General features: G+C 30.9%; 1 protein-coding gene across 4 annotated transcripts in view; it reads left to right on the top strand.

The window, feature by feature from the left end:
* LOC132757688 (RNA-binding protein Musashi homolog Rbp6-like) overlaps positions 1-14,265 on the top strand; it is a 110,090-nt gene extending 95,825 nt beyond the window's left edge. For 2 of the 4 annotated variants that reach the window (XM_060749043.1, XM_060749041.1), the window contains 6 exons: positions 166-258; positions 7,159-7,257; positions 9,529-9,753; positions 11,325-11,509; positions 12,084-12,143; positions 12,884-14,265. In XM_060749043.1, the coding sequence (XP_060605026.1) occupies positions 166-258; positions 7,159-7,257; positions 9,529-9,753; positions 11,325-11,509; positions 12,084-12,122 (641 nt within the window). In that variant the 3' untranslated portion in view covers positions 12,123-12,143; positions 12,884-14,265. The remainder of the gene's footprint in view (positions 1-165; positions 259-7,158; positions 7,258-9,528; positions 9,754-11,324; positions 11,510-12,083; positions 12,144-12,883) is intronic. The other 2 variants (XM_060749045.1, XM_060749044.1) reach the window with 1 other exon arrangement.
* Positions 14,266-21,376: the final 7,111 nt, after the last annotated feature.

Below are 21,376 nucleotides of genomic sequence, written 5' to 3'. Positions count from 1 at the left end.
CAAATTTACTATGAAGAAATGATATGACAAAAAATTATCAGAATTTTAGATGACATGATTGTGAATTGAATGAAAAATTGTATTGCTGACTTTTAACTTTGCATGATCACTGTGTCTAACAGGTTGAGTGAAAGTATGAATGACTATAATCACTGTGTCTTACAGGTTTGGTTCCAAATATGTTGCAACCGTATCAAGCAGCGTATGGTCGTGGATTGCCAACTGCAGCATTCGCTCCGGCAGGCTATTATTATCCAGGTATGGAGATATTAGATTTAGGTCAATGGTATCCATTTTAATATTTCACCTTTAGCTACAGTCATGTGACAGGAGAGGTCATCACCATGGCAACAAGGAAAATTAGTGTGAAAATTTGTGGAAGGAAACGAACCCCCCCAAGAATCATTGATATTGTTACATTTATATACTTTTGAATGCAAATGATGCAAAGTTTGAGACGGATCAAGTGAACTAAGTGTACGGACGCATGGACAGAAAAGTTATTTCAACTGAAACTGTGATGAGTGTGAATAATTTTATGGACATATTTGTATTGTTCCATGTTGGTTAAGACCACTGTTATACCCCTGCATATCTCTTTGTCATTTAATACAAATCAAAGGGGTTTTTGTTAAAAGGCAGGATATATTCAAATCAGATATTTTTGCAAAGAGAGGTTTTCTTTTATGAAACTGAGGGGTGTTTGGGGGGGGGGTTAATTGTAAATATATTAAAGATATGCTTAAAGGCTACAATAGAATATACACTTCAAGTTTAAAGCTTTTTCCAAACAAAAACATAATTCTCTTTTAATCTCTTTCAGTTAAAGACTTATGGAAATTTATTTATTGTTAATATTACTAGAAATAATGTCCTTGCAAAAATTTCTGATTTTATTATATCAGAACAAGTAAATTTTTTAACAAAACATGTATTTTTTATGGCCATATATCATTAGTCTAAATGAGAGAGAAACAAAAATATTTGAATAATATTTTTATGCAAATCTTAACATATCAGTATTATGTGTACCAACAGACAATAGTTTTCATTCGAAATTCTTGCCATATAGTGTGACATTGTCCCATCGCTCCCCACCCATTGTAATATGTCAATTTGATGACATCATATTTTGCGTCTACTCTTTTATAAAAAGCATTACCTCAATCCATGTAAGTGAGATAAAGTCTTTATAGAAAAAGTCTTTGTATTCATAAATTGAACCAAATTCAAATCCAAAAAACCACCCGCTCTTTTGCAGTATTTATATGTATATCATATTTTCATGATACGAGAATAAATGTTTAACAGAATTATGTTATTTCATGAGCTTAATTATTTATTTAGCTAAAATGAGAGTAAAAATGAATCCTATTTTCTTTTTTTCCAAGTTAAACTAATGTTGGTAAAAGGGAGACTACTTGTATAAGTAAAATAAATTTTGTTATTCAAGAGTTGCATCCCTTTACTTATTTGAAAACCTGCAATTTGTAATGAAAGAAAAACAGAGCACAAGGTCTCAGGAAAGTAAGTTAAAATATTGAAGACTTGAAGATTTAAGAGAACGGCTTGTTGAAATTTTTTGTATATATAATTTAAATTATGATATTTAATATTAATACAGCCATTGTATATAAACATGTACATTGTATTTATTTGAATGATATGAAAGTGACGGGGTGAACGTAGAATCTGTAAATACATTAGTTATTTATTATAATACATGATCTAAATGTTATATTGAAACAAGAATTCCTCTGAAAATCTACCTGTCTTATGTTGAAAAAAAAAATGTCTTCTTTTTTTGGATGTTTAACCAATTTGGGTGCATCAACCTTTTCTTAAAGGGACTTGTCAGACAAGAAAAGCTGGGATCTGTATGTATCACAACAGCATTAGACTTTGGGCTCCTCATCATGTAATAAAACACAAAAGAAAGTTGTGTAACTCTTTCTGCCCTGAAATCAATTGCTGTTTTTACAACAAGGGTTTTCTCCCTTTACTATCTCACAAGATTCTTAACATTCCTGTTATAGGGTATTTTCTTTGTTTCAGATGTGATTTTAACTGCTTAAAAATGATGTGACTTCATGTCTTATTAAACGTTATGTGGGCAATAATATAAACCTGTTGCTTGTGAATGTGAAAGTAAAAAGCACAGAAAAAAGCACTACCTGCTTTTGAATAACTTATAAATTTTTTCAACATCAGCTGCCCTCATGCTATTAATGGACCAGTCCAAATTTAAAGCATGACATGTCCATTATTTAAATTAAGGGTAAAGTAGCTTAAATAATTGAATGGGCCAATTAAGCTAAAAATTTGAACGTTTGTTTTAGTCTGTGTTTTTGTGCCATATTTTCTAAGATGTAAAACCTGCCTGTCATTTCATGCTAAATTTTTTATGAAGATGTTTTTTGTGAATCCTTAATCTTCGCCCTCCAGTATAAGGCCAAGCCAGTCTGTCCATTTAACTCGGTACTGTTATTAGCTCGATTCTTGTGTTTTGATATTAGTCTTAGTCTTTGAATGGACTATTCCAAATTCAAAGCAGGGCAAATCCATTTACACAAATTCAGGGGGTGAAGGGTTTATGTTGTACTCTATGATCAGAAAGTAAAAATGACGATAGAAATCTCACTAAACTATGCATATTAAGTTGTTTTACGTTATAAGGCATTTACAGCATTAATGTATGTGCGATCCCCCTTATGATCAAACCTGTGTTAATATGTTGTACCTTGTAATTATAATATTTTTACATGTATATAATCTTGTTGTGGACCCCCTTTCTGACCATGTATCTCAAATATACATTCAATATTCGTACTTTCTGTCACGTTTTTATGCCCCCGCCATGTAATGGCCGGGGCATATAGTGTTACCCTGTTCCGTCCTTCCGTCCTTCCGTCCTTCCGTCCTTCCATCCTTCCGTCCTTCCGTCCTTCCGTCATTCTGTCATTCCGTCATCATCAGTTTCCGTTCATTATCTTACGAACGGTTGCACACATTCAACTCAAATTTGACATATGAATATGTCATGACAAAATACAGGTCAAGTTCGAATTTGGTCATGGTTCGATGATTTTTGACAGAGTTATGCCCCTTTTACTTTGAAAATAATATGAAATTTCAGTTTCCGTTCATTATCTCCCCAACGGTACAACACATTCAACTCAAACTTGACATATGGATATGTCATGACAAAATACAGGTCAAGTTCGAATTTGGTCATGGTTCGATGATTTTTGGCAGAGTTATGCCCCTTTTACTTTGAAAATAATATGAAATTTTCAGTTTCCGTTCATTATCTCCCCAACGGTACAACACATTCAACTCAAACTTGACATATGGATATGTCATGAGAAAATACAGGTCAAGTTCGAATTTGGTCATGGTTTGATGATTTTTGGCAGAGTTATGCCCCTTTTACTTTGAAAATAATATGAAATTTTCAGTTTCCGTTCATTATCTCCCCAACGGTACAAAACATTCAACTCAAACTTGACATGGATATGTCATGTGAGAAAATACAGGTCAAGTTCAAATTTGGTCATGGTTCAATGATTTTTGGCAGAGTTATGCCCCTTTCACTTTGAAAGTAATATGAAATTTACAGTTTCCGTTTATTATCTCCCCAACAGTACAACACATTCAACTCAAATTTGACATATGGATATGTTTTTGGAATGCCCAGGCCAAGTTTGAATTTGGTCATGGTTTAATGATTTTTGGCAGAGTTATGCCCCTTTCACTTTGAAAATAATATGAAATTTACAGTTTCTGTTCATTATCTACCCAACAGTGTTACATATTCAACTTAAATTTGACATATGGATATGTCAAATGAATGGGCAGGTCAAGTTGGAATTTGGTCATGGTTTGATGATTTTTTTGCAGAGTTATGTCCCTTTCACTTTGAAAATAATACAGATACATCTTAGGAATAAGCAGTTTAAGTTTGAATTTGGTTGTGGTTCAATGATTTTAGACAAACTTATCTTTCCTGAATGTTGGAAAAATTTTGAACTTTCAGTTTCAGCACTCATACTTTTAGCCATTATTTTGGCTACAAATATGCAATATGCTATTTTTAAAAGGTTAAGACTGAATAATTTCAGTGTCTTGAACATTGTATGAAAATGGTTTGTGTTAACATTTTAAAGTTTTAATTAAGGGCTTTGAACTTAAAATGAAAAAAATAATTAATGCACCATCTGTAATTTTGGCTGCATGCGGGGGCATCCGTGGCATGATGACACATTTCTAGTTTTATACCTTTTTTGTCCTCTATGAAATAACTAAGAAAATGGTTTTGTACAGAAGTCAGTGAATTTGTTCGACATAACAATAAGTAAATACGTTAATATTAATGGTTTGTCTCGGATACGATGTTTCAAAGAGATGGATTTAAGTAAATGCGATATAAAATTTCTTGTCTCTGACTGGACCCAAGTTTTGTGTCTTTAAAGATGTGTCCACAATTCACAATTTGAAATGTAAATCGGGTCTAATAGAATTTAATGAATTTATAAATAAGATTCAAAGATGAAAAAAAAAATGTTACAGATAAGATTTTAACAAACATAAGCAATGTACCTGTTGTTTTGTGCTTAATAGAACAATTTGTTGTTATTGTTGTTGTTGTCAGTGGGGAGTATACAAACCAGCGGTGCCACTGTGCCAAAAAAACATAATGTACAAAAAAACATATATAATATATACTTTGTTTTTTTTTCGTTTTCTTTTTTTTTTCGTGTTATATTAAATGTTATTATATCATTATCATATATTTATTGTAATATATTTATATATTTATGTAATGCTTTGAAATCGTTGTCAATTTCAGTTCTGTCAAGTGTTTGTGATTTCTTCAATCATTTTCCTTAGAAATTGCGAGAAGAAATCACAAATTAAAGACGGACTCGTGTTAACCCTCTCACGTTGATATCGGGCTGTGATTTTTCAATTGTATCTTTGTTGTTTTTGTAAAGTGCCCAAAAGACCAAATATCTTCATTATTGTAACAAGTAAACATGGTTGCTGATCAAAAAATATTTTTTTTTTTCTTACCAAATACGAGAAGTCTGCAACCTTTTAAAAAAAAAGCATGCACTAATACATACTGTACGTAAACATGATATTGCGCTATTTTCAAAAAGTATGGATAGTAAAAAAGGTGAAATGAGAATCTTTTGTCTATAGAAGCCTCTTTTGATTGGTAAATTTTTATGTTTTTTTTTTCTTTTTAATTTATCAATTGATTATAATGATATTTTTGAATGTTTGGTTTTTCAAAATCCAAATAAATGAACAAGTTAAGATATTTTGTATAAAGTGCTCACACGCACACACACACATACAAGTAGAAGCCATGTTTATTTGATCATTTACGATGCGACAATTACTGAATTTGTAAGGTTTTCTGTCTCTCATTAAAATAAAATAATGATTTCAATTTTAACTGTATCATGATGCAATAAAAATAATGATTGAGTTTATTTGATTCATTTTTATTTTCTTGTCAGGTTTTGTATATGTGTGTGCCAGCAATGGAATACTTGTTTTAAGAGTTTAAACATTTTTTTTTTAAATTAAAGCTAAAAAAATTTAGGAGGGAAAAAGATTTTTCAGCGTTTATAATAATTTATATTCATAACTTCAAAGTCTGTTTCATAAAACGTTTCAGTACTGAGCTCAGGTCATGTTACGCATCAACACTTTTTAAAAAAAGTTTAAAAATTTTAAAATTTGCACAATTCTTTTTCAATATATTTGATTTGTATGTAATGAGCTGTTTATAAAAATGGGGTCATGGGGTAGTGATTGGTACAAAATTTAGATCTATAATGTATTATTATATACCATTAAATGACTGAGCCTGCCCTAATTGTGAATCAAGTTTTTGTTTTGTTTTTGTTTTCTCCCAAATCTTGATCTGGACCTTTTTATGTGTGGACAATAATAAATGTCACTATTTTGATGCGGTAATAAAACTTTTCCACTGGTTTACTAGCTGAAATATTCATAAAAGAAACATTTTTTTGTATTGAGTTTTTTTTACATTTTTCACTGTATTTTTTCTTCAATTTCAATACTTGTCTTACCAATGAAAAGGTTGGCTGATGCATGCAAACTTTTGTTAGATCATACTCCTTCTTTTTTGTGATACATTTTTATATAGAATTACCAAATTTGCTTGTTTTTTTTTGGAACAATAAAATGTAGTTTTACATTAAGAAAAAATACAACAACTGATTTTTGCTTGCTACGTTTGCTGAATTTCTATTTTGATTTATGTATGTATTTGAAGTGAGTGGCTTTTTATAGAGGGCAGCTCTAAAATGATTTATTATACGTTTTATTGTATTTGATTTTATAAACAGTATACTAGAATCTAAAATTGAAAATTTGATATGAATGACTCTTCAGTTGCCCAAATATAATGAGGAACTTCGGAACCTTGGATATATTATTGCCAATTTTTTTTTAATTGACGATTTTTTAAATCGGGGTTTAGAGCCGCCTTTTATGTTAGAATAGACGATCATTTTTATGTATGTATTTAATTTGCAAGTGTTTTGTATCGAGTGACCGAATTGTATGTGTATTTCAAGATTGACCGTTATGTTAGTCACTAACAATGCTGTACATTTGTTAACTTCGGAAAGAAAAGCATGTAAATTATATATGACCTTTTTGACCTTAGGATACTGCTTTTACTCTTGATAAGATCTGTTCATGTTTTATTTATTGTCAGAGAGTGTCAGTATGTGTTACAGTTGTAGATATATTTGAAAAACACGTGAAATGTGATATTTTGACAGGGAAGATGGGGTTTAATATGGGTTGATTTGGTAGAGGGATCGGGGAAGTGTCAGTAGGGGATATAAAGATGGTGGGGAATGATTGGAAAGGGGTGTATTGGGAGGGGTCAGTCTTAAAGGGAGAGGGACAGTTGTTTGTAGAGGGATCAAAAACTTAAATGTATTGACACACAATAGACAATGTTTCTGTTGCTTAGAAACAAGGTAGAAGCACATAATGTAATTTCTGTAGATATTGTAAAATGTAGATAAATTATTAGTTGCCATAGCGATGTAAACAGATGGTTGTCATAGTAACTGACAGATCTTCTGTATTTTTTTCTACTCACAGCTGGGCTAGGCTCTCTTGGGCAAAGTGTTGGCGTCACGCCAGCTCAGAATGCGGCACTTGCATTCAGTACACGGGCTTCAACTGTGTCCCGAACGCCCGGTAAGCGGTGTCCCCTAGTTTCAGTGTAGATCTTCGTACTACTTGTGCAAATTTAAACAATACTGTTTCCGATATTTTTTATAACACAAATGTACCAAACATAGTTGAAAGTCTTGCTAAATATTTTGTTTATCTTTTAGAATGTAGGTTAAAAGTGATAAATTGTGTCTGAAATATTGCAACGGTTGAAAAAAAAAAAAATTTTGCCGCTCATGTTAAACAGTATTGTTAAATGTTGTACCACAGTTGAGATTAGTACTTTGTTCTCTTCACATTTCTATTATACCTTAACCTGCTGAATTTGTGAAATGGATTTGCCCAAGCTTTGAATTTGGAACAGTCCATTAATTATTTTAGGGATTTCAGTATCTAAAAACAAAAACCCTACTACCAACAGTGTAAAGTCTGGTTGGCAGGCTGGCCGGCCTGGCTCTAAACTGGTGGTAAAGGCTAATCATTTCCAGTTCCCTGCAGGTTATGGGTTTATATTGTAATGTAATCACTTCAATATAATGTGAACAGGAGAGCTGCTGTACTTTTAAAATTGTATATTACTGTTATTTCTATATACACATTTTGTGTTCAAAATGTACATTTACAAATCTCTGGTAACTCATAAGAACTGTTGTTTGCTGTACTTTCAGTTTGAAAATTAAATTTTTCTGTTTTATATTTAGAAGTATTTAATGTTGGCTAACAGTTATTAAAAGTTTTAATGTTGGCTAACAGTTATTAAAAGTATTTACCAGTAATGTTTGGTACATGATATAATAATATGTATTTTGACATACTAATAAGGTATATATTTTGGTGAAATACTGTCAAAAATTTCACTAGCAATTTATAATTATTCAGAGGTATATTTGTAAATATTTATCTTTAATTTCAACTATTATACAGATAGATAAGTTGATTTTTTTTGACCTTGTGATTCTAAGGACAGCAAAGAGATTTGTTCTTATGTGTTCAATAACATAACTATAATTGTGTATATATTATATATATATTTAGTGCTTGAGACATGTATATATTTGTGTTTGTTCCTGACCCAGCTTTTCATTAACTAATACAGTGATTTATTTTCAATCTCGCTTCTCTCTTTAAAACAATGTGTGCATCTGTATGATATACATGTATACTGTCTATTCTTTACCGCAACACTTACACGAGGCATGGTTTATTAAAACTTATTGCCTTATGACGGCAGTTTGGGACACACTGCTGTCACGACTATTTTAATATGTGTTGAAATGTTGTCATGATTTTATAAAATGTTTGATGTCCCTGTTTGAAGACATTTTATTCTGATTCAAATTTGTGTCATAAATTTATGATGTAGAAAATTCTCGGCGTCTAAACTAGACCTGATTTGACACATGTTTTATAGTAAAAATTGGTCACATGGTATTCAGTTGAATCAAGATTCATAATTTTATTAAACAGGGGAGGGAATGCATATGCACCTGTGTTGATTAAGTTTAGAGATTAGGTTTAGAGATTATTAAATGGTCATAAATCAATAATTGGCTTTAAAGGTACATTTAATTAAGCCAAAATCGATATATATTAATCAAAATTCATATATGTATTGTATTTGGCTGCTATTTTTAGGATTAAATGTATTTATGTTATGATGAACGTTATATATTTATAATTAAATGACAAGGGAGGCTACTCCTAACATTATTGCTCTGCATGTCCTGGTTTTAGTGACGACAGCACACACATCAATCTGTCTGCTTGTAGAAATGTAGTTTTGCCATGAATCAAGTGTAGTTTTACTTTTTGCATGTATTGTTTGATTGTTTTGAAGAACTTTTTTTTTTTTCATTTGAGAAAAAGAATTTGAATTGCATCTTTTACCCATGATGCACTAAAACAAATGTAACCAGTCAAAAAAAAATTGTAGAAAGTAGTGAATAGTTTTTAGTTTTGTAGAAAAAAAACAATCATTGTAAAGCTAGAAATACTGAGTTCAGCCAACCAATGAGTTTGAAATACTTTATTTTACTAAATTCAACAAAAAAAATGAGCCTTTAGTTATAAAAGAGCTTTATTCAGTGTAAAGAGAAAGGGAAAAAAAGCAAAAGAAATTTCTGTGTGCCGTTTACAAAACCTGACACTCAGAGCAATAACGAGGGAAGCCATCAGAGGTTCATGATCATATTTTTTGTACATTTTGATAAACTGTGTTTAAATGGCTACAACATCTGTCTGGAAAATGCAGTTATTTCAAAATTTATAAAAAAACAACATTTTTTTTTGTCTTAGGCTTCCCTAGTTACGGCTTGATCCCCTCGGCAAATGAGAGACACGCTTCTCCGACTGCTCTGTATAACTTTGCTGACGTGACTACTGGAGTCCCCACAATTCAGAGGAGTGAGCCGTCTCCACTCCCAAATGTCTCCACTTCCCCTCTACAACGAGCCAATGACACACAGGCCCTGTTCACGGCCCATTCCCAGGCACAGGCTCTAGTAAATGCCCAGCGCTCAGGTAAATATCTTCGTAATGCTTTTAACATTTGTATTAATTATTATGAATTTTACTCTTGACTGTCAACACGAACGTGAATATTGTGCTTGTTGGTTACTGTTAACAGCTGTAATGCGGCTCTGCCAAGTTCCTGCTACACAGTTGCCTAAGAGCGAGATATTCGCGTCTGTTTGCAGTTATTTTTCTTGCATATTACATGTTAGATATAGTAATTAGTTCAAAAGAAATTGTAATTACAAAAAAATATAGATATTTGTCTTCTGTCCCTTCACTGGAGGAATTCCTAGGAAATCAAGCTTCATATGCAAGAAAAAGTTTCGTTTTGCTTGAATTTTGCTATAGTAAAATAATGAACAAAATTCAACTGATGCTTATAACTAAGTCAGATACAAGCATACAGCTAGCATCACATGAATTGCTTTGCAGGCAATTATTCAATTAGCAGATTGCAGAATTATATCTTAGTAGTAAATTAGGTAATTGATGTATCATTTTGTTAGATTTTAATACATCTTAGTAGTAAAATTCTCTTAGATTTTATAGAAAATTAATGTTTCTCTTAAAAATATTCTCTGCACATATACATTTATTTTATATTCAAAGACCAGTTTATTTCAGGAAAAGATAGTAATTGTATTATCAAAGACAAGTTTAAGAAAAAGATAAAATATAACATTTATTATATTTAGCCAAAGAGCAGTTTATTTAAGAATTAAAAAGAGAATTTTTAACCAAAGACCAGTTTATTTAAGAAAAAAAGAAGATACTTTTTAACCAAAAAGCAGTTTATTTAACAAAAAGTTTATATTTAACCAAAGACCAGTTTATTTAAGAAAAAGAGAATATTTAACCAAAGACATGTTTATTTAAGAAAAAGAGAATATTTAACCCAAGACCAGTTTAAGGAAAATATGATTTATAACCAAAGACCATTTTTCTTGATGAATATTGTATAATTTACTATACAGATTATGTTTGATGACTTTATATCATGGGGGAGCTCTTTGTTCTAGGATATACACCAGTTTTCCCAAGAACTAGAATACTAAAATGTGTTAATTAGACTTTTAGAGTAGTAAGGACCAATGTTAAAAATATACCCCCTTATGTAGAAATTAAAATGAAACAATGTGTGAAGTAGCACAGTTAGTAAAAATGTATAGAATGATAGTTAACTATACCAAAGGCCAGTCACTTCTGATGAAAATCATTTTCAAACTGCAATTTATGCAAAACACTGGTAGCAATTTGCCAACATAATATGTATCTAGTAGGATGACAGTATTGAGTACATTTTATAGAAGTAGAAAACTAGGCAATTGCTTCTGCAGTTATTTCAGATTGATCATTTACCCCCATTTAAATGGGTCAAGGTCACCATTTACAGTGAACCTGACTTGGACGACAGAGAACTGTAGATTTTGCGGTCTAAATAAGGAATGGGACAATGATATCTGAAACAAACAGAATTCTTGAGCTAGTCATGTAAATATGTAAATTTGATCATGTGTGAGCATTATTTCAGAGTTTATTTATAACAAATAACAAGATAATATTTTGATATATTGTAGCTATGGCATTTTCGTCCCTTCAACAAGTCCCACAGGCTACCTCTCCTCTTACAAGTCGTCAGATCATACCCGGGGCCAGCAGCCCAGGGCCTCTCGATCAACTGATCTCAGTACAGGACCCCCTCAGCTACTTGCAGGCAACAAGCCCACAGCCAGCCGGCTTCAGCGGGCTTAATCTGACCAGGGTAAGTCCATGCATATTTTGCCACCTGAGTGCATTAATGGTTTCACTCCCATTGAAATTTAATAGCAATTAACCTGTTACTTCATTTAAGTGACTTTAATTTAAAAAAATATGATATGAAAATAACTTTATTACAGAATGCCATAGCATTTGATTATCATATTGCATGAATGTATGAAGTAATATGGAAAAGAACTTTTATTTGAAAACTGAACATGTTATCTACATGTATATTATATGTCAAATAAAGAATTTTTGTTATATGAGGATTGTATATTGTGAATATTATACATGTATCAATTAAGGAAAATTGATGTGTGTACTTTGATTATTATATGAATTAATGAATATTGATTTCAAAATTGATATTATTATCAATATTATATGAAGTGAATCAATATCGTATTTATTAATTAATGAAAATTGATGTATATAATTTATATGAAACATTGTATTGAATATTAAATGAAATGAAAATTGATGTACGTACATGATTGTAGTCTATATTATACGAGAGTTTACATTGAATAATATATGAAAATTAACATATACATTGAAACTTTCTTTGATTTCAGCCAACACAGCTGGTCAGCTTCCAGAATGGCTACCATTAAATTCCTCGCTTTAGATGACAGGTAAAAAACATACTGTCTTAACATGAATTTAAATTATTCATCTTATGTATTTATCTTGAATATCTATATTAAGACTATTTAACTTTGAATCCATTCCTATAAAAGATCAAAGCATTTTAAATTAGGACAGGTACGCTAGCTGAATAGCTTCCTCACACCCAAAGCCCATGTTGGGACTTGAACCCACAGCCGTGGTTTCACAGCGGTGGTTTAAAGTCAACGACCTAAAAAACTTGGCCACTGATGCCAAGATTAATAAAAAGTGACTACTTGTTCTGTAAATGATTCTTACAACACTGTTGAGCTAACTTATATTTAACATATCAATATGTGTTATAAAGTAACTGAATCAACAGCTGAATAATTAAATGACATTTGAGCCGCGTCACGACAAAACCAACATAATGCGTTTGCGACCAGCATGGATCCAGACCAGCCTGCGCGTCCGCGCAGTCTGATCAGGATCCATGCTGTTCGCTTACAAACTTTATCACAAATAAAGAAACTGATAGCGAACAGCATGGATCCTGATCAGACTGCGCGGATGGGCAGGCTGGTCTAGATCCATGCTGGTCGCAAAACCCATTATGTTGGTTTTGTCATGACACGGCTCTAATGACATTTAGGTGTTATGTGTTATTGTACTAGGATTGTTTTGGTTTATAATCAGTCTTATTTTCTAATCTATTTATACATGTAGATAGATTTATAATTGATAAATATTATATTTTATTCTACAGGAAGCAAGACAATTTGCCAAAGATAACAAGACATTTTGCTGACTTTTCCTACAGTTGTTTTCTTCTTCAATGCTGTTTCTAGAAATTCTTTACACTAAAGACTGATAAGTTTAAATTGCTTTCTACGTGGAGGTCAAAGACCATGTGACCAAAGGTCGAGTAAAGGTCATTTTGCGCAACTATTTGTGAAAATGACACCAATTACTTTAATATACTTAAGAGCTGGACACAGTGCAATGCTGAAGAAAATTTAATAAAAAAAAAGAGTCCCACAATATATGACGTCCCAGCGTATATGACGAAGTGAAAAATGCATTGCTGAGGGAGAAGGAACTTCATTTGTTTATGTCTTTATATCTAATCTTGTTAAGTAATAATCCTTTTTTTGTATCACAAAATGTTATTATATAAATCTGTTATCTATTGTGAAGTTTACAAATTTGCATTGTCAAGGTTACCATTTTGTGTTGTCATAGTAACTGTTTTCATTCTCTGTCATTGGCAGAAATTATTTGCTTTACTGTCTTGTGATGGACTGGGAACCAGACCTCCCAGATCTATAAATAGGTATGCTATAAATAGGTATGCTATAAATAGATACGAATATTGCCATTCTTTTTTCATTGGTAGATAGGGTATCTATGTACAGAAGGGTCTGAATAAGATTGACATACATTTTTTATCTGGAGAGTCTTTTATTAAGATGTTATATTATTATAATATTATAATTTTGTCACATAATGTGACGTTATGTTAAATAGTGATTGTCATTTATAATCAAGCTAATGTTGTATGCAAATTTATTGGCATTGAAAAAATGCGTCCATTATTCAAATTGAAGAGTCCTGCACACACATCGATGGAAATTCATTTTTAAAGTTGCTTGCTATATTTGAATTCATTATATCCCTGCATGTTCTAGCCTAGCACACGAGCTTGCAGCTAGAATTCTGTACTTTTTTTTAAGTTTACTTCAAATGGCATATGTTGGCCTAAACTTTGTCAAGCAAGCATCACATTTTTCAATCCATCTCTTTAAATTTCAGCACGAATAAAACATGCTTCTCTCCATTTTGTCTTTAGCTAGTGACAAGCTTGGAACATTTTATTATTTTTTGTAAATCGCATCAGAAGTTATGTTGTCTGAGACTACATAGAAGGCCCTGGCAGGTGCATGTTTAAAAATGGACATCGTGCAAATGAATATTCATTAGATTATTTAAATGACTTTAAATTTGCATACACCTTGGTTGAAATTCATTATGTATATACATGACCAGAACAACATTTTTTTGTTGCACATGTTTTTTTTTCTCTATCTTTTGTTTGTGATTTTTATTGATTTTTATTTTTAACTGGTACTTATATTTTTGATGACTTTATTTCAAGTATTGTTATTTTTTTGGAACTTCCAAGCTTTTTTTAGAGCTAACGTAGAGTTGTGTAGAGTTCACAGGGTCTCAAGTCTCATTTGATTGTGGCATTAATTACACATGTTTTTTTAATTGGGTTTTGGAAAAAAAAAGTATTGGCATTGAAAAATGAAAAAAAAAAGAATGCTTTGATCTCAAAACTAAGCAATAAGCTTGTTTTGTGTAAAAAAGCTATGGCAATACATTCGAGATCATTTCATTGCAGGTATGGCAGTAAATTTCATAACCGTAATGCAGTAGCGGGTTAACTCAATATTAAATTTATTAGATTTAACGCATTACTGCAATAAAGGTATTGATTTATACTGATTGAGGGTGAATACTATACAGAATAACATCAAAGTAGAATGATTTCTATATTTTATTAAATGTTTTTTGAGACTTGACATATTTTTATCTGTAAATAGCAGTCTAGGACCAAACATTTTGTTTATTTCTTTGGTAGTGGCGATATTTTTTTTTTACTAGGCATTCATTTTTATTAACATTATGCAAGATTTCTTTTTTTTTCGGTTTTTTTTCCTCGTTTTTTTGACGCTATGTGATACAGTCATGTGACCATATTGTATTTGATCATGTGACTATCTTCCATTTAGTAACCATAGTTACACGTACATGTGTATATTCCTCGTTTCTCTATGTGCTTTTACCATTCTCTCTATCACTTCTTGTGTTTATATACCTGCATTCATTATGTAACCTATAGTGTTCTATACTACTCTGTTCAACAGCCTAAAACAACTCTTTCCAAATTTGGGATTCTTTAAATGTGTTGTTTTTTTTTGTACTGGAGTCTGCATCTCTTAGCTCCAGCATGTGAGGTGCTTATGACCCCTTTGTGTTTTCTTTAAGTTTACAACACCGGAGGTTAGCCAAAATAATCTTTTCCTGTTTCAACACCGTTTGACCTAGATTGTGTTGGTGCACTGTAAAACCAAACAAAACAAACATTAGAATTGTTTTTAAATATAAGTGTACATCTTAGATGTATAAAGTATATATATGGCTTACACAATGAAAATTGTACCATGATTATGTGCAATGGAAAGGTTCTCAAAAGATAAATAAAACAGTTAAAATGAGAACCTTAAAGTACGGCAAAGAAGACAACATTGCCAATATTAATAATTCTGTTTGATTGAGTCTGTTCATCGGTGCCGATGGTTAATGGAAGAAATTGTTTATCACCCACTAGCTTTGACTTCAGCAGAATATAAAAATTACGAAGTTTTAGGTAAGATTACATCTGAAATGATTTAATTTAACGTGAGCATTTCTGGACACGCTCTTTTTCCCCCTAACCAAATTTGGAAATATTTGTTTTGGGCTTCATCAAAACTAGTCTGCTCCAGCATTTAAGAAATCATTCTTCAAAGTAAACAAAGTATACATATAGTGCTTGATTCTGATCATTATTTGTGTTATTATTATTTTTTTTATTTTTTTTCAAATTTGAAAGGTGCTAAGACTACGCATAAGTCTTTTTTTGTAAAAATTAGAGTTAGTTTTCAACCTTTTTCTGAGAAATACATACGCAAATTACAAACGTGTAAAGCATTACGAATTTAAGACATTGCAGCCATTGGAACTAAATAGCCTGAATTTTTAGCTATTTTTGCCATAAAATGCATTTGTACCCTAGAGTAGAAAATGAAGTTACGCAAATGACTAAATTCAACAGTGTTCCACTGATTGTTTTGGGTTACAATTTTTTTTTTTAAACGAGGCTTTCAGGTTTACACAAACCCATTCAGGGAAATGTTTTAAATATGCCTGTTTTATAAATGTGGGCCGGTTTGATCAAATTTAGTAGAAAGATATTTATTAGTACTTATGATATATATATAAATTATTGCGTTAGATTTTAAGATGTTAAACTTGATGTGAGATCAATTGTGTATTTATACTATAGAACAGAACTGTTAAAAAATTAAGTTCAGACAACACATTCTTGTACTAGATTCTGATTGGTTGCAGAGTTCATACTATTCTTAATTTTACTGGTTCCCCTTTTTTTAGGAACCAATACTGGAATGATAAGGACTCTGAAACTGCAAATAATTTCAGTAAAATGTTACTAATGAAATATGTTGTTACAATTCCTTTCTGCTAGGCAACTGGTGACACTTGCTACACATACACTGTTGCTAGGCAACTGGTTACACTGTTGTTAGACGAACATTGTTGCTAGGCAACTGGTTACACTGTTGTTAGACGAACATTGTTGCTAGGCAACTGGTTACACTGTTGTTAGACGAACATTGTTGCTAGGCAACTGGTGACATTGTTGTAACTGTGTGCTGTTGCTAGGCAACTGATGACATTGTTGTTGCTAGGCAACTGATGACATGGTTCATGTAACTCTGCCATATTTTTCTCCACCTCTTTATACATTGCTGTTCATGACATTTTTTCTATCATTTGTTATCTTACATTGCTTTATACATGACGTACTATTATCGTCAATCATTAATGGGTCTTTGGATAGTTATTGAGGTATCACTTTTTGTCGTGTTGGATATTTTAATAAATTTTCAAGAAAAATAAATATGAGTAAAAGACCATTAATATCATCTGTCAACATTGTCGAGTTAGAACAAAGACATGTTACTAAAAAGTTGGCAAGAAGTTTAGATGATAGTGTCTTTTTGTCAATTAACTTATTGTTTCAACAATTTCTTCTAGACTGGTGGTTCGTTGCAAATAAGAAATTGTATTCTAAGTAGATTTTGAAGACAAATCGTTAAATTAATTTTTCTCTTTTGTTATCCAACATAGATTGCATTGCTGTGGGAACTTTAAAGTTTTGTTTTTTTAGTGCAAAAAGCAACTATCCTGCATTGTTTAGTAGATATCAAGATAATTTATTTTTGCACTGCTGTTGGTCTTATACATGAATTTATTCATACATTTTGTTTCTACCGTATCATCAAATATAGTTATTTATTGATATACATCCATCGAATCTTATCCTCATATTATGCTCTATGTATTTTTAAAGTTTTACCCTTATTTATGAACTATTGTTTTTTTTTTAATGAGAAAAATCGGGTATTTTACTATTTAACTTGTTCAAGCAATAACCAAGTAGTATATTTTTAGGTTATAGAATATAGGAGTAGATCAGCTTAGATTCTCGTTTGGAGTTGACCAAATTACGCTCCTCAATGTGTTCAAAGTTAGAAATTTAGACCTAACTTAACAAATTTTTATCCCATCCATCCATTCCCTTAGTTGAAATATTCAGAAGTGAAATACATAAATTTTAAATGTTAGATTAAAATGTATGCTAGACCTATAAGATTAGATTTATCCTTGCTTTAATACGTTACAATTTATATACGTAGCAAAAATGTTTTTGATAATAAAAGAGACATTCCAACATGGTCGGAAGTGAAATGTTATTTAGAATGTTTTCTTGCCCCGCAATGTACTATTAGTTCAAATAAATTCTGATTGTGTACGTCAAAAGTAGATACATGTACATAGGTGTGGACTGTATCTCGATAACTCCGCCCATGCAGTTGTTTTAGTGCTCAGTCTGTTTGAAATTAACACGCTAGATTTAGGCATTTTGTACTTTGTTAATCCCACGCGTAATTTGGTCATATCCAACTTGAAATCAGATTTATTTATAGACTTAGATAAATTACACGTTACAGCTGGTATTTTTTTTTTTTTTCATGAAAAATTGTATACACATAATCTTTAATTTATATATTTGTTGATGCATTGTTGATACTATATTCTGTTTTTTTTATCTTTTAAACCGGAGATGTTATTTTTAAATGTGATGACAGGATTTATTATATATTGATCTGTAATTGAAATGTACAGTAATGAATTTTAATTGTTGTGTCGTACAAAAATTATAAAAAAAATCGTTACATACTTACAAGTACCCCACCCCATCCGTAAAAAAAAATTGATCTATTATAATGTACTGTTGTGATGAACTTTGTATGGCCGTCATAAAAGAAAATACTTAAATATACTAATATTTACTTACCATTGAAATATATTGTTTTCTATTATAAATGGGTGTTTGCCCTCGTTTATTTTAAGTTCATAGCATTTTCAAAAATATTTTGCCCTAAAATATTTATGTAAATATTCTTACACAAAGTTTGGACGGAATTCGCAAGCAATAATAAACTGTTTAAGCTAAAGATCTCTTACTATTTCAGAATGATTTTAAAAGTAATATTCAAATGATCAATGTACTGTAATAAATGGCAGAACATTCCCACCCATATCTTAGTGTTTTATTCTTCGAATTTGTTGACAATTTTCCACTATAAAATGTCATTCAAACATGTTCAAGATTTTGACCAAATAGTTCACTGTTCAGAAATGGTAATCATGGTGATGACCTTTGAACTATGCATTAAGTTATTGGGGATTCTTGATTGAAAAGTATTTTGTAAACTGTTCAGCTTGGACAACTATCACAGTCTCTAAAATGCTAACTGGGTAAACTTGATTTATGATGAACAAAAAAAATTAATCGAGTGAGATTGTTCTGTATATTTGATTAATATTTAAATGTTATTAAGTAGAATATCCTTCAAAAATGCATCTAAAACTTGATTATTACCAAATACATTGCTGCATGAATACTTAAAGACTTTGATAACAGATTACTTTTTACTTTTTCTTTGATAATGTGTTACATCATTTAATATGGTGGGATTTTTTTTCTTTATATTAAAAAAAAAGTGTGAAAAAAATATAATTTGGTGGAAATACAACTTTGACTTTGTACAGTGATGAAAATGTAATTGAGCTGCACAACGACACAACCAACATAATGGATTTGCGACCAGCATGGATCCAGACCAGCCTGCGCAGTCTGATCAGGCTCCATGCTGTTCGCTATCAGATAGTGTTTGTAAGCCAACAGCATGGATCGGGGATGCGCAGGCTGGTCTGGATCCATGATGGTCGCAAACACATTATGTTGATTTTGTCGTGACGCGGCTCATGTAATGTTTATATGTATATCATGTAGTCTGTAGTGGTTATAACTCTATATATAATTGTATTTTTTCTTGTCTTTACATGTTGAAACAAAAACAAACTTATGGTCTGACAAATATTGTATTTTTACATGTTTAATGATGAAGCAATTTTTTGGGAATTGTTTAAGTCCATTCATCAACTCTTTGAGTAACTCTTTATGCCTTTAAAATCAACATTATTTAAATAATTCAATTGTCAGATTAGTGCAAAAACGGGTTAACTGTTATTAAATTTTAGGAGTTAACCTGTTACTGCACTAAGGTGAGGAAATGTTTATGATTTGATGACCAATTTGTATCTGTTCTATCAAGAATGAACCTCGATCATTCTCTAAATGCATATAAGAATGACTGTATTTAATCTTAATTTTCATTAAAAAAAATCTCCAGTTCATTTTATTAATGAGCAATTTACCCCAAGGTTTTGATTTTACAATTGGTATGTTTGATTAGTCAAGAACCTTTGACTCTTTAATGATATTGTAGTGGGAATCAATTTTTGTCAGACTGTAAGCTGTATATAAATGTATTGTTATATTTTTTCTTGTTTTTAAAGCATATATATAAATGAATAATTATATATTATTACTAAAGGTTCCAAAGACTTAAAGACATATAGACTTACATTCTTTAGTGCTAAAGAAATGTTTTACGCAATTGTTAAAAAAAAAATTTTACTCAATGTATTAAAGATGAAATAAAGCAATGTGGGAAAGATTTAGTTAAAAAGAGATCATAAAATTTAATTGTGAAAATGATCTTTTAAATTATAATTTCTCTAAAAATAAAGAGTTAAATTAGATTATATACTTGTTAATATTGGTTATCTTTTTTAATTGGGGTGATGTTTTTTGTTGTCGGGGGGCCGGGGGTTTATTGAACAAAATGAATGCATTTATTTAGAATAGACAATGGAATAATGCTTTATCACATATATAATTATGTATCAGGTTATTACAAGGTACAACTGGGTAAATTTATTATGGAAATTGAGTATTGGTAATAAAATATTTGCTTTCTGATTATTTTCGCAGAATCTAGTGGTTACTTAATGGTAAAGAGTTAATTTTGATAAAGATACTTAATTTTTTCACTTGCTTTTTCAAACAATTTACAGTTTGTTACTTTTTTCAAAGGGACTCCGGAAAGCTTGTGTACCAAAGAAGCAAGTTAGTCCAAAAAATGATTTATTTTTATTAATATCTTATTTTTCCTTACCCACCATTATTTTTGTTCTAGGAACTACATTTTTTTTTTGTTCTGGGAACTATTTTTTTTGTTCTGGGAACTACTTTTTGTCTCATTGTACAGAAATACGAGATGATCTTTTGTTTAACACAACTAACCACCAGAAGTTTTAACTGTAAAAAAAAAATTATACATATATATCCAGTGATGTTGAACGTTTCTAACATAACATATCAATGTATTTTTTATCTGCCCAGAGGTTACCAGGGGGTTCTATTTTAATTGTAGTGTTTTTAGCATATTTAGTATGGATTACAGACATATGTGTGTTTGTATATATATGTGTATGGCATATGTGTTAATAAAGGCATTTTATGTAGACCACCAAACTCTAGGTTTAACATTTAATTAATCGGTAACTTAGTAGCATTATAGGCAAAATTAACAACAGCTGATAGTTTTAGAGCATATTATATTGGCTTTATTTTCAAGATTGTAAATATTTCTAAAAATCTAAATTATTTTTGTAAATAATTTATTTATTGGATTGTGTCCCATATTCTCAATATTTTTCAAATTAGTATTTGTTACCTCCCCTGGCAACCTCTGGGCCTTATCAGCACATCATTATTAAGATGTGTAATTTTTTTTGTAATTGATGTACACATTATTTTGTTTTTGATACAGTATACTTAAAAACTCAGTTCTTACCAAATGGTGATAAAAATTTTATTTATGTTAGATTAGCAATAAGAAAACATGCTAGCTTTTTTGACAGCATGTAATTATGCAAAACCAGTATATACTTTTTATAAGTAGCTTAGTTAGAATAACCTATATGCACTCAATGG

This window comes from Ruditapes philippinarum, unplaced genomic scaffold (genome assembly GCF_026571515.1).
Source record: "Ruditapes philippinarum isolate M1 unplaced genomic scaffold, ASM2657151v2 ctg29_1_1_1_1, whole genome shotgun sequence".
NCBI classification, from domain to species: domain Eukaryota; kingdom Metazoa; phylum Mollusca; class Bivalvia; order Venerida; family Veneridae; genus Ruditapes; species Ruditapes philippinarum.
Note: the sequence above shows the minus strand (reverse complement) of the source record. Positions and strands in the feature narration are given on the sequence as shown.